The sequence below is a fragment of the Cuculus canorus genome, chromosome 1 (genome assembly GCF_017976375.1).
Source record: "Cuculus canorus isolate bCucCan1 chromosome 1, bCucCan1.pri, whole genome shotgun sequence".
Lineage (NCBI taxonomy): Eukaryota > Metazoa > Chordata > Aves > Cuculiformes > Cuculidae > Cuculus > Cuculus canorus.
In genome coordinates this window covers 136934395-136949112 of record NC_071401.1, presented here as the reverse complement: position 1 = coordinate 136949112, position 14718 = coordinate 136934395, and the positions used below count along the sequence as shown (strand labels likewise).

The window sequence follows — 14718 nt, the reverse complement described above, 5'->3', positions numbered from 1 at the left end:
CTTTTTTCTAGGACAAACAGTCACAGATCCTCCTTGTATCAAAGATCCTCCACTCCCTCAGTCCTCTTCATGGCCCTTTGCTGGACTTGCTCCAGTACGCCTGTATCTTTCTCATTCTGGGGAGCCAGGAATATGGCAAATTCTGGTGTGAGCTCCAGTACGCCTGTATCTTTCCCATACTGGGGAGCATGGCAAATCAATGGAGAAGTACTGATTCTCAGAAATTTTAGCAGAATTTTCTCATAAAAAGTTTAAAGAGCACTTGGCAGAAGTGATTAAGATTGAGCTGTTGATCAGGCTAAAATGTACTCCGTCTGTGACATTTAAATGAAAACTTCTGAAATGTAGCATTAGAAAAAGCTCTTACCCTGTCATTGCAGGGCCAAAAAAAAAAAAAAATAAAAAACTGTTGAACTAAGAAGGATCAAAACCAGCAAGTATGAAATTCAGTACCCCTGCTGAAGAAGAATACATCTATTGTCTTTATCGAATGGCAAAGGTGGTAAACAAAATAGGAAATAATTCCCAGCATACAAGAACTTGTGCTACTATTTAATACTTATAAAACAATCCTCTAATAAGGCTTGCCTCCTTTCTCTCCATAAAAAAGTGTACTATGAAAAGGACAAGGCTCTAAGGCGATACTAGAAAATATCAGACATTAAGTAGTACCAATGCAAAGAAACAGCAAGAATTTGATTTGCTTAAACTGTTAAACTTCTGGGCGCCGTACAGCTTTTGTCATACTGCGCAGGTCTATTATCCCCTTAAAACAAGTCTCATTACTGTTAATAAAAAGAAATCTACAACCAGGAAATTGGACTCCCTCAACTGATAATTTAGGAACTCTGCTTCTTATTAGCATCTATTTGTAACATGCTGCTATCAGTAATTATTTACCCAGGAGCATTTCTGTTACTGCTTCTTAAAAAGGCAGAAGGGTTCACTTACTTTTCTAATAACATTATTCAGAGCAGACAATTTCCATATTCCATCGTGAGAAAACATCTAATGTTTTTCTACCTCTAAAGGAACATAATATTCACTTTATTTTTATTCAGAATGCCTTTACTGTAGCATTTAAAGAATTAGCTTAAATGCCTTCCCTGAAGCATAACCTGAGAAGCAGCAGAAACAGGAGTTCTGTAACAAAAGCATTAGTTGAGCAGCAAAAACGGAGAGTGGACTCTGATGACATTGATAAGGTGATCTGTAAACTCTCATGGTCACATGGAAGAAGATGAAGATCTACAGAAAGTTATGAACAGCAAGCACAAAATTCTAGAAGTAAATAAAAAAAAATGCAGAGACAAAAGCAGTCAAGAAAGAAACAGAAAAAGACATTTCCAGTAGCAAGATTAAATTCTGTTATACTTGTAATGCGCAAAAATACAATTATTGTGATATGTACTTATAGCATTGTAATAAGTAATTTCAGGTGAGGCAACACAACAATTAAATCTGAAAATATTTCTGGAAATGGTATTTATACGGCCCACAATCCAGTCAGAGAACTAGCCTGAAGTCAAGACTTTCTAGCTCTCGGGACCAAATAGCAATTGCTTACTTTGAACACAAAGTGAAGCTACAAATAAGCTTGAGTTACTCAAATAGTCTCAGAAAGCAGCATATAGTAGAAACAACACAGGCCAAGCGAGTCCAGGAAAAGCACAGAAAACTCAACCAAGACATGAAGCATCTTTACAGTTTACTCTAAAACCAGTCATTATCGGCAATGATCATGTTATTAGATTCCTGAACAGGACACGTGATAGACATGTCCCCATCTTGTAAGCAGGTGGTTCTGATCCTACATTGTTCCAGGTGTTCAGAAGAATGAGAACAAAGGTACGATTATGTGTAACAAGAACAGGCAGGCAGAAAAAGGGTCACAGGGCGAAGTAGAAAGCACTTCTCACTCACCGAAGACATGTAAAACGAAGCAGATATTTTTCCTTCTAGACTGTATTTACATCCATAAGGGAAGAAATATAGAAAGTAGTATTGTACTGCTGTAGAAACAGAGCAGTGACGTGAAGTTGCAGCATAAATAAGTAGGGATTCTCCCAATTCTGCTGCTGAACCCCAGACTGCACATCAAGATCTCCAGAAAAGAACAGACTTTTAATACACGCTTCTACAACACTCACAAAATTTCACATTTGTTTTGTAGGATATAAATTCTTTTTTTCTGACTGTCTAACACGAGCACATCCACAAGTTTACATCTCTCAAGAATTTAATCTCTTAAAACAATTCTAATTATTTCTCCATCTGTTCTTTCAGTAGCTATTCATAAAAGAAGGACAAAGTAAAACTACCAGAAAATGCAGGCCTTAGGTAAACTCTCATATGTTCATCAAGGCTTAGGAGAAACATCTTTCAAAGGTCTCCAGGCTCTGGAGCCATATCACTAATCTCAGCCAGTGAAAGTCACTGCTATGTGATTTTGGGGGTCAGATGATCACAAACGAGACCATTTGGTGCTAGAAGCACCAAGGTTACCAGGGAGCCTGTGAGTTAACAGCACCATTCAATGCCAAGTTTGGCCACAGGCTGAACTAAGCAGTTTTCTGTTGAACTCCTGGAGTGCTCTACCACAGGTACTGCCTGCTCAGCATGGAGAGACCAATATCACTCCTACTTATGCTATATAGCATCACTTAAACATTATTTTGGCTCCCAAACCATCAACCCTGCAACTTCAAGGAAGGACTCAGGGCTTTTTTTTTTAATGGGGGGGAGGGTGTTCTGGTTTGGGGTTTGTTTGTTTTTTTTTTTTATTTAAGGTCTTAAGTTTCACATCCTTAAGATAAATAGCATTTAAAACTACGTTCAACAGCCTATTATAAAATGCTAGATATGCAGGACTAATTCTGATTTAAATGTGTGACAAGATGAGCAAGCTCTTTTTTTTGCTTACATCTCAGGAAAACCCCAAAGAGAAATGCAATTTTTCATCTTGTTCCTGAAAATATATTCCACATGAAAACAGTAAACATCAGGAAACACATTAAGACTTTTAAAGTGGTGAATTCTTTAGACCTTTTTGAAGATTCTGCAATACTGATAAGAACAGTTACAAATAAATTAAGAAAATTAGCTAACAGAAAAAGCAGTCTAAAGACTTTATTCAGACTCAAAGAACTAATTTGCTGCTCCTCCCCCTGGAAGATTTTGACACAAAATGACCATGTAACAGTGAGGGCCTAGGAACTAGGGCATTTCTGATGGTTAACCTCCTTCCCAATGTTAAGAGTCTTTACATAAGTTACATGCCATTACATAGCCAGATCCAAGCTGTGCCCAAGCAATTATAGATTCTCCGTAACTAGAACCAGTCATCAACAAAAACACACCTATCTCCTACACAACTGGATTACGTCATGCACTGTGATATGGCACATCAATTACACAAAATCGTCACCACACGCACAATTGCTGCCCTACCTACTGAAACCACGAAAAACCCTTTACATCAAGGGACTGAGATTATCAAGCTTCATCAGAAGCTTAAAAAGACTGGACAAACAAACCCAGTCGAATGACACCTAACACTGCCTAGTTTCCCCACTTAACTGTGACATTGTGTTCAAAGTACACCTCAAATTACAGTTTTTCCACAACACATCAGCAATGCAGCCAACTAACTTTCTTATTCTTTCTGTCATTCATGACCTCCCCACTTAGGGATATTAGCACTTCAGGACGTTAACCTGTGAACTCAGTCCTTCGTCTCCCTTTATGTGGTAACTACCTTTAACAACAGGCTGAAAAGCGTGATGTCCTAAGAACAGCCAGGCAATAAAAACCTCTCTTGAAAAATGTAATGACACTGAGATACAAAATATAAAGTTAGTTTAATGCGCTTCCCAGAGACTAATATTTCCTTTCTCCATTTAATTATTTCAATTCTTTAAATCCCACTCTGTCTGTTTAAATAAACCATGAAATATTTTAACTAGTTCAGAAATCTGAACTTAATTATAGTTTGTTATAAAGAAAATACCAAGCAACACAAGCAAAGACACTAGAGCAGCAGCCAGAAAATACTGCCTGAAGAAAAGCTATTGAGAGCAACTCAGGAAGAAAATACAAAGAGACAAGGATAAAAGCTAACCTGGAATATATATAAAAAAAAAAAAAAAAAAAAGGGGGGGGGGGGGCAAGGGGAGTAGTTCTGCTGCTTAAAGTACCCAGGCATGGCTCTCTTGCGTGTTCATACTTCATAGCTACAGGTATACATTTTGGCAAAGAATTATAAAATGTAGTAGCAGTAAAGTCATGCAAAGTGTTGGCAAATGCAAAGATGTACATCTTGCCAACAAAGACACAGTACTAGAAAACAAGCAAGGTCCAATTATTTCAGAGAATAAAAAGAACAATTACTTATCTGGAGATGATAGGAGCTGGCAGGATTTGAGACAGGGAAGGGAGTTTCACTGAAGAATTTGATCCACTTTGCAAACCCGATTCTTTTTAAACCCCCTCCCTCCCGTCAGGTTTAGGTCAGGAGAAGAGCACTGTTAGCCAGCATATTATCATTTTAGATCCCTGAAGGACTCTGCAGCCAATTTTTTTTCACACATAAGATACGATGCTAGCATATTTAAGATTACTTTAGGATGGAAAGAACATTACATTACAAAGGGTGATACAAACTTTTTTAAGATAGTAAAGAATAAAACCTTACTTGTTTTAGCACTTCATTAATAAAGAATTTCCAGACTATAAAAATTGGAATGCCCACTGTCACAATTCAAGCTGCTTACTAACTCAAAACATCTGAATTTTGGACAGCATTTTTGTTTATGAAATAGTTTTGCATATTCACCACAGCCAATTTCTGAATTAAGCAAGCAGTCAGGCTTTCAGCAGGAGGTTGGAAGAGAGGCCTCCAGAGATTCCTTCCAACTCGAACTACTCCACAATTTTATTACTAAAATCAGCTGTTACAGAACCAAAAGTGACTACTGCAAAAAAGTATCTGCTTTAATTGTTTTGTATTACTGTAAATCAGAGAAAACAAACCTCAAGAATTTAAGAGTTAGAAAAATAACACCCTGCCCTACACTCTCCTAGTACATTCTCAGATGACAAATGCACAAAATATCTACTTTAAGATCAGCATTTAGACTGGAAAAATTTTGTTTTTCCTTACCAATGTAAAAAAACTTGCATATTTGCACTATTCTGTAGTGATAAAAATCATACAATGTGAGATAGAGAAGATACATTACAGTAGAGCTGTTTGTGATTCAGCAAATAATTGGCAAAGCCTATGAATTCTATAAACTTTCTGATATATAATGCAGTAAAATAATAATTTAAGCACTGAAAATTGATTTTCATCCACTATCCTACACTTGGGTTCTATGCTGTGATGCAAAAAATTAAAAACACTCATGATTTTAGATACTTACAAATGTTCCAGAAAGTGAGGATTAAGCATTAACATTTTCTAACTACAGTTTCAAAATTACTTAGCTGACTAAACAATTTGACACACAACAGTAAATTTTTCACAAGAGAAGTTAATCAACTTTTTAAAGGCAAACTCTGGACTCTTCAACTTTTTACTAACTGTTTTGACCCAAAAGTTATTAAGAGTAAAGGTAGCTAACAGCAGAGTTCAACAAAGGAAAGCAGTTGGTTACAGCTATCAATGTTCTTTGTCTACTTCACTGTGATGCTGCACGAGGGGATCTCAAGGCAGACCTTTGGTTTACTCCACCCTGTTAACAAAACAGAGTCACTTTTCATTTCAGTATCTTACTGCATATGATACACGTGTAACATGCATGGTGTAATGGACTGCAGCAGCAATTTCAAATCATGTGCATTCTTGCTTGTCACATATACACAGCAGTTTAAATACAGACTGAAGTGTTAATAAGAAAAGGCCACTGAGGAGCTTCACAAATAGGATGTTCTTATGCTGTTCAAAAGGAACAAAAGGGAAAAAAAGCAATTTTAAAAGTTTTGGTCTTAAAGTAACTTGGTTGAAACAAAACTCTGACAATTTTTAGACAGAAACCTCTAACCACGGACAGTAGTCTACTACTTTTACTACTACATGACCAGCCAAATAAGTCCCTGTTCCACACCAATGGTACCAGTGTTTTTTAATCTGTTAATTGCTTCTTCCAAAGAGGGTGACTTATGCAGGAAGTAAGCAGCTTTTTTTTTTTTGCCCTTAAACCTACTAGAAGTTTCCCAAAAGGTCAGTGTAGTTCTTCCTTAATAAGAGAACGTTTCCATTTCACTTATTAGCATTCCTGTATGAAAGTAATAAAAATATGCTGTTGAGAAATACACTCATTGGAGTGCTAAAAGAACAAAAAAATGTTTAAACTTTAGGTAGTGGTGCAAGGAACAGGGAGTTGGATTTGAAGTTGGACTTATGGGTCCCTTTCAAGATATTCTATGAGTCCATGAACTCTTAACAACGCTGTGTATAATTACATGATTTAGAGCTATTTTCACTGCACCTCCAGATGTTGGGACTTATGGCTACACCTCTCAAAGAAATTATTTAACCTCATTAGCTTTATTTTCACGCTAACTGGACTGACACACATCAACTTGCTTTTCCAATCAATTAATTTCAGACCATTTCAGTCAATTTATGCGCTATCACCTCAACGTGCTCAGTTTTGCTATACAAATTAGTTCCAGCAGCTCTCTTCAGAGGGTCTTTACGAAGATAAGACACTTCCATATACCGATAACCGCTGAATAACGCTGTTTTAAGATCATATAAGAAAACGCTTGACTGAACTGCTATTTTAGTCAGGTATATTGACTGAAGAGTTGTACTGGGCCAAGTTAAGTATATTCTAGAAGCGCGAAAGCGGCCAATCCTCAAGCAGATGACTCGTCATAAATACGATTGCTCACCTAGAGAGAGCACCAGAGACTAAGCAGTGGATAACGCCCCGTTAGGTCAAGACTAAGAGACGCAGGCAAGGGCGTCGAGACGGGGTCTGGTACCCAAACCCCAGCCCCGCCGCGCCTTAGGGACATCCATTCACCACCACTCGCGGCGGTGCGGTGCCCGTCGCCTCAGCAGCCCCCTTCCCCTCCTCCTCCTTCCCTGGGGAGGTGGAAAGACCCCACCGCTGTCGGAACACGTCCTGCCTGGGCAAGGAGGATGAAGCCTCATCGGGTTCCTGCATCCCTCACCAGCCCCGCATCCCCTCGGGCGGAGGGGACGCCGGGGGTGAGGGGGGGGGCTTCACCTCCCCAGCGAGGTGGGAGGGAGCCGAGTTCCATTGAGGGAGGGCACGGCAGGAGGAAGAGGCGAGGGAACGATAGGGAAGGAAACGGGGGGGCAGGGGATGCTGCGCGCCGCCCCGCCCAACGAATGGGGCTCCGCGCAGGGGGCTGCGCTCGGGGAGGAAAGGGGGAGGGGAAGGAAGCGAGGCGGCAGCTCCCCCGCACAATGGCCGCGCGCCCTCCCCCCTTCCTTCCTCTCTCTTTTTCCTTCCTCTTTCCCCTTCCATCCTCTCTTTCCCCCTCCAGCCCCCCCAGCTCCCGGCTGCCGCACCCCCCGCCGGGGACCCGCATCCCCCGTACCTGCAGCGTCACCTCCTCGGGTCTCCAGTGGGGCCGCAGGCGGCGCAGCAGCTGCAAGGCGCCCTGGCGGTACCCGGGCCCCCCCCGCTCGCTGACGGTGATGTCCAGCTTGGGCACCTCCGGGGAGCCGGGCGGGACGTGGATGTAGTTTGACATCGCTGCGGGCGAGCTTGGCGCACGGGCGGGGCGGCGAGGACTAGGTGGCTTCTCCCTTGCGTCTCCTCTACGGTGGAGCCGGCAACTGAGGGGGGAAATTTCCACTTCGGCTCCCGATAAAGCAGCTCCACCTCTTCCCCCCTCCCTTTCTCCTCCCCGTTCCCGGCTGCGGAGCGGAGCAGCCTGGGAGAGCGGGCGGGCCTTGGCAGCGCCCTGCCCTCCGCCTCCCCCGCGCCGCTCACCTGCCCCCGAGCGCCTGTCCTCCCTCCCTCCGGCTCGAAGCAGCCGGGGAGGTGGTTAATAAAAGCTCCTGGAGGCTGTGGAGTGGGAGAGCCGCCCCCCCATTCCCCCGTGCAGGAATGCGGGTGGCAGCTGCGGCGCCGCCGCCCCTGTCAATCACCGGGTAAAGGACTGGCTGTAACCGGGCTCTGAGTTTATCTGATGAGGTTAATTTTTGCCCTCGGTTCCTGTGCCAGCCTTTGTTGCCTCTCCTTTTGCTTCCCCGCTTTCCCTTGCGCGGTGTAAGCCCGCTAAGCCACCTCGCTCTGCTTCCCAGTGGTGATTTGGATGCTGTTTGTGGTCCCTCAGGGCGCTGAGAAAGCAGCCCCGTCTTCGGGGTGAAAGGTCTTCATCCTTTTCATAGGTTTATAGCGTGGTTTGCGTTGTAAGGGACCTCAAAAGACCATCTAGCTTCCATCTAGCCATGGGCAGGGACGCCTCCCATTGGATCAAGCTGCTCAAAGTCTCATCCAACCTGGCCTTGAACGCCCTCAGGGATGGGGCTTCCACGACTTCTCTCGGCAACCAGTTCCAGTGCTGCGCCATCCTCACAGGAAAACATTTCTTCCTAATATCTCAACTAAATCTCCCCTCTTTCAGCTTAAAACCATTCCCCCTCATCCTATTCCTGCAATCCCTGATACAGAGCCCCTCCCCAGCTTTCCTGTAGCCCCTCTTAAGTACCTGCACTTTCCATCCAACTCCCATTTTGACGTGAAAACACCACTCTGGCAGACGTAAGACATTGTGCTTTCAACAGCAAGGTCCTCATCCTGCAAAACCTGATGATTGAGATGACCTGTGGCAAACAGTTATGGTCTCTTTTTTTCCTGTTTTATGCTAAAGGCACTGTTGCCTTGAAGTTAAATAATGTTCAGCTGAAGGAAAAAAAAAAAAAAAAAAAAAAAAAAAGCCCAGGACTAGACTACAGCAGTTTAGCAATAAAAAAAGTAAAACAAAATAAACAAATGATCCTGTCCTTTTTAGAAATACTTTGTTGCTATCCCTAACATTACTACAAGTATCAGCTTTCTGTTACATTCTGCAATCTTCCCATGCAGGAAACATTGAGGACGCAGGGAGTTCTGTTATAAAGCAAGTTTATTGAGTTAGCCCAAGATACAAAAGCTACACGAACAGGATAATGACCAGTCTCTTCCACAAAGAGTTGTTACTTTAAAAAGACCCAAGTCAGGAGAAAGAGGCATAATATATGCTCAAAATGAAAAATGTGATGAGGGAAATAGCTAGTTCTACAAGTTTAGTTCTCATTAATTTCATGTGTTCCTCTCCAAAAGCGCAATACATTAGGAACTTTTCCACTGTATCATCCACCCCCACCTGCTTGTAAATGTGTCTTTTCTTTTACCAAGAATTGCTGTTGTCTTGTCACCTGAGTTTTGCATGACCTCACTATGTAGGTGTATCACAAAAGAAGTTTCTGTTGAACACCTCACCTTATCCCAGTATTTCTTCTTTCTTCACTCACCTCTATGTCTCTCCTCTGAGACAAGATTAAACATTTGGTATAATTTTTCAAGTAATCTTCTTAAAACTTTTTTTCTCTCATTCCTCATTATCATTGATCTTAGTGTTCTCTTCCAGCTAAACTCTGGTTTAGACCAAGTGTTTAGACTCTTTATAGCCAGGAATCCATCTTTGTAAGATTCTTCAATAAACAAAATTTCCTTCTGTTGTATTTTAAATGAAAATGGGCTGGTGTTATTAGTTTAAATGTTATTCTGTATTAATAGTCTTTTTCTATCAAAGATTAAAAGGTTAAGAATATGGGGGTCTGAATCACATTTCAAATGTTATAAAGTTTCCAGATCTAAATGTTATAGCTTATACATATTACTAGTGGTAATATTCTTTTAGCTTGCCTTTTTTTTTTTTCAAAATCTGTTCCCTAAAAGAATCTGTTTCAAGTTTTATAACCCTCTTTCCTGTGGTTTTGTGTCTTTTACATACATCAACTCTCCACTTATATAAATCTTTCTCCATCTCATCTGATTAGATCTATCCATTTCTTCCATTAGTCCATTTCACTTTTTTTTTAAATATTCTTCTTTTTTTAAATATAAGGACATTTTGAAAGTTAAATTCTTTTTTATTGGGAAAAAAAAAAGTCTTTAAACACACTTACCTTTATACACTGTTCAGTTCTATAAGCTAGTATTACCATAGCAGCAAAATATCACTCTAACCGATCAAACATGTGACACATGGTACCCTCTGCTTCTGCTCATGCAGTTTGGTAGATTATAAACTAAGCTTTATTTATGGATTAAGGGCAAAGTGACATTTTTGTTGAAATAAAATATCAAAGGTTGAACGCTCCAGCTTCCGTATGTTAAATATACAAGAACTGATCTAAACAGAAATTCAATCTTGCTAATGCTGAACATAATACTTCTACCAGGAGCTTTCAGTTGTTAACTCTGAGAAGCCTTGCTAACTTGCCCAAGTCTGACTAAACTTCTGAAAGGTGGCTGTGAATATATTTTAAACATGAAGTGGGGGGAAGTTGGAGCCGTCATAGTGCTTATGAGTTTGGGAATCAAGAGAACTGAGCTTCTGCCTACTAAATACTTACCAGATAGATGAAAGAACCAAAACCACTTAGGCAGTAGCACTTACATCTTTCTGGTCATGGTATAAAGACACATCTTTTTCGTTTGTCCTCATGGTGCATTGGGAATTCTTAATTCCTCTTTTAAAAGAGTCCAATAAAAGTTACAGTTAGCTACTCAGACTGTTTCCTTTCCTTTTAACTTGTTGTCTCCTGCAAATATTTGCTATGTTCAAATCAAAGCCCCAACAACACCTTCTGAAGTCTGGGATTCCTTCTCAAGTTTCCAAGAATGCTACTTTTTTTCCTTTTTGAAAAACTCATTTTCCTTTTTCTTCCCCCCTCCTGACACCTGTACCCTACAAACTATTGAATTCATCAATAAGAACTCTCGTGGGTTGCTCATAGGCTACAAAATGTTCAGGTTAGCTGTAGATTTATTCTTAGAGAAACGTGATTTTACATGAAGAGCTCAGGAATAAAAAGAATGTGTTTTCTCTTAATGCCTCATATTTTTGTAGGTACATCATACTAAGTTGAAGTCATCCTAAGGCTGACCATAGAAGGAACTGAAGAACACAGGGCGCCTGAGTTCTCTCCCTGGCCTGTGCTCTACTGAGTGGTCTGGGTACTGACTACACACAGCCTGTCTGACGTACTTATCTTCATTGTTCCACCATTCTCCATTCTTTCTTCTGCTAATCAGAAACCAGGTTGTGCTGTTTCATTTACTCCTACATTTTTCACCTTGAATTTAGGTCAATGCTGGATGCCTTATAAGCTTTTTTAAAAAAAAAAGTCTAAAGGAAAGAGCAACATCAGGCTTAGAACCAGTTTTAACTTCCCAGGTGCGGTTCTTCTGGCTGCTTTCCAAACCCAGTAATTCAGTAACTCAGTGCATAAATGTGACTATAAATGGGAAATACACCCCTTCTACCCATAATTAATTTTAGTAACATTTTGCATAGCCGAGAGTCTTAAAATACCTTTTATTGTCCTGTTCTCAAGAATACGAAAATTGAGTCATCAAAAGGTTAAACCTGTCTTTAGACCAGTTAGTCAGCAGGCCTGGAAATCATTTTTTAATTCCAGACCAGTCCTTCGATCACGGGCTTTCTTCAGTGCTAGAAAGAATGTCACCTCTGTTGATTATCCAGCATGCATTATTTTTGTCAAAATAAATCACATCTGTACACATAGTGTTATAAACTCCAATTCACTTCATATTTATTTATTTGATTTTTAAAGTGTTTGGTGCCTTAGCATTCATATTGATTTACCAGCAACAACTCTCCACACACAAAGCTGATAGTTCTGTCATATGTTCATCGTACTATAGAAATAGATTTCAGTTTAATCTTGGTGAAAACTAGCTTGAAATAGATTATTTTATAAAAATCTTGACAGTTTGCAAATTTCTCTGAGATAGATACTGCTTAGTATTTTGTTGAAGCTGTAAAGACCCTTCTCTTGTGTAAGCTGCTTGACAGAATAATAGGTTATAGCATTTTCAAGTGAATTTTGAAAGCTACATATGACAGCAGAGTAAAAGCCTCAATGGTCATTGCAGTTTTATGGCTTAATTTTCTAATAGTCTACCAATTAGTGACACTCACTTGAAATGTTCCATGTGATAATCTAGTTCCTGACTACGTAATCATTTTTTCCAACATGGGAGTGGTGCAGTGTAAAACATAATGAGATAACTGATGTAATCACATGTGAAACAGCTTAGTGGTTTCCAGCTCTTTCAGCTTTTCAGGGTTTCACCTGCAAAGCTCAGAAGTTTCTAGTGGAATTCTGCACATCTGTGCCCAATAAGCTTGGTTACCTCCAAAGCTCCTTCAGATAAATGCAGAAGTGTCTTCTCTCTGTGCTGTCCTTGGCTCGGAGCTCATGAACTGCAGGCTGTACTGCCTGCCAGTAGTTACCCTGTCGCATATCCTGCAGGAAATCTAAGCAAACTAAGCAAAACACTTAAGCATGTCAATTAATCTCAGTTCAGTGAAAAGAGACAAAACCTGCCTAAGTCAGGTTTATGCTTAAGCGGGTGCTAAATCAAAATGACGAGCTTAGCGAGGAATTCTGTGATGTCTCCATGCTCCATGATGTCTCCAGTTCTTAAATTGTATGCTTGTTTAGGGCTATTTATAAAATATTATAGACACAGGGTATAAAGAAGGAAAAGAAAATCTTTGTACTAACTACGCAACTCAAAAACACAGGTTAAATAAATCTGTACAAAACCATAATTAAGGCCAGTGGCTGCATTTACTTTAATAGATACATCTGTGTTTTAAAATACAAAGAGTAATTACAAGTTGACTGATCCTTGATTAAACTTGAACTGTACACGTCTAATAATTTACCACATCCTGGTGTTTTTCTCAAGGGCAAAAACCCATGGAGTCTACTTAGACAGACTTAGGATGCCTTGCATGCAAGAATAAATTCACCTGCAGCAATATAAGAGAAGTTGAATAGCTTTGATATCTTCTAAAATTTTAAGCTTTTCTAACATTTTATTGACCAATCAAACATCCTCCTATGAAGAAAAGTTATAAATCTTAGCAATTTGAAACATTCTCCATGAACAGAGACAACATCAAACATGCATTTAAATGTTATGCAAGATTGTAAAAGAAGCCTACAATATTTTTTTCCTGTTTTAAGGTATTATCAGAATGCCATTCTGTATTCTCCAGTGAAATCTCTAATCAATTTTATAGCATAAAAAGCATGGGGGGAGTTAGCTGTACTAAATTAAAACAATTAAAAATGCTTACAGAGCTATCTTGAGAGACTGGGAGTATGGTTATCACATACAAATGACTTCCAATTCACATGCAACCTGAATCAATAATAAAGAAGAAGGAAAGGCAAAGAAGTGTGGCAAAGAGAGGAGATAAGAGGGAGAATGGAAAGAGCTGGAAATCATTCGGTGTAAATGAGAGGAGAGATTACTAAAACGGCTGCCTCTTCCTCACAAAAACACTTCCTAGCAACTTTCTTTTTAGTTTCGAGAAGTCAAGGACTGAAAAAAACATAGAAATTATAGAAAAAATAAGCTGGTTTCCTGTGCTTGTATTTAATGCCTTTACAACAAAGCTGATAGACTCTGGTCATTGCATCCATTCCATAACTATTGGAGCTGGCATACCAGGGCCTGTGTGACCAGTAGACTCCACACTGGTCTAAGCCTTACTTCCACAGCATATTTCCTACAGAACTAGAGTCATTGTGACCAGACTTAGTGTTTGTCTTCCCTTGATAACATGAGGAGGAGTGACTTTAGAGTTTCACTGGGACTTTCAATCCCAAAGATCATTTAAAACTCTGTAACTGGGAATTACTGAACAAATGGAAGGAACCAATATTATTTCTTACTGAAAGAAAGGCTAGTTGAGCTAAGCTTTTATCCATTCTTTTGCTGCCAATGAAGTAACTTTTTTTTTTTTTCTTTTGTCTCTGTATTTGCCACTTAGCTGGGTAGAAGGGAGAGGTCCCTCTGCTTTTGAAAGGTGTGTAACCTCAGTTTCTCTGGATTAAAATTTACTATCATAACCTTGTTTAGTATTACACTTTATTAGTATTAGCTCACACTTTGTCTCTTTCTTTATTTTGACTCCATTGCCTTGTTTCTTATGCAGAGGCCTCATGCTTTGGTCCCTTCCTGCTGGTAGAGTGAAGTATGTAGCTCCTTAATGAACAACTTGCACGGTGTCCAAGGAACAAGCAATGGCAGCCCAAATAAGTTCATGGTGCTGCCACCATTTTCCGTATCCAGAGCTCTCCTTTTTGTTCTGTAACAGACATGCTTCTTTTTGCTTGTTTTCTTTTTTTGACTTGTCTTTTGGTATGTGGGGTTTTGTGGTTTTTTTTACCCCATTCCCGTTTCCTTGTGGTCTTTTGTTATCTACCAGCCTGGTTAAAATCAATTATGCCAGGGGAGCAGCTCGTTCACAGCTTCCACTGCTGTCACCAGGAAAAAACCACCGTTTACTTCATTAGGAGCCAAATGAAGTGAAACAGGCTATGTACGTCTGTATGGTCACATGAGCTTGGATTAAACTTTGGAGCAGAATGCTGCCGTCACGTTGCTGCCATCACTTTTCACCCAGTAACAGTGCACA

The 14718-nt window shown here is 40.1% G+C and overlaps 1 protein-coding gene across 1 annotated transcript in view; it reads right to left on the bottom strand.

Moving 5' to 3' along the window:
- ETNK1 (ethanolamine kinase 1) overlaps positions 1–7883 on the bottom strand; it is a 32288-nt gene extending 24405 nt beyond the window's left edge. Inside the window, exon 1 of the mRNA XM_054077362.1 lies at positions 7579–7883. Coding sequence (XP_053933337.1) covers positions 7579–7734 — 156 coding nt within the window. The 5' untranslated portion in view covers positions 7735–7883. The remainder of the gene's footprint in view (positions 1–7578) is intronic.
- Between the last annotated feature and the right edge of the window lie 6835 nt (positions 7884–14718).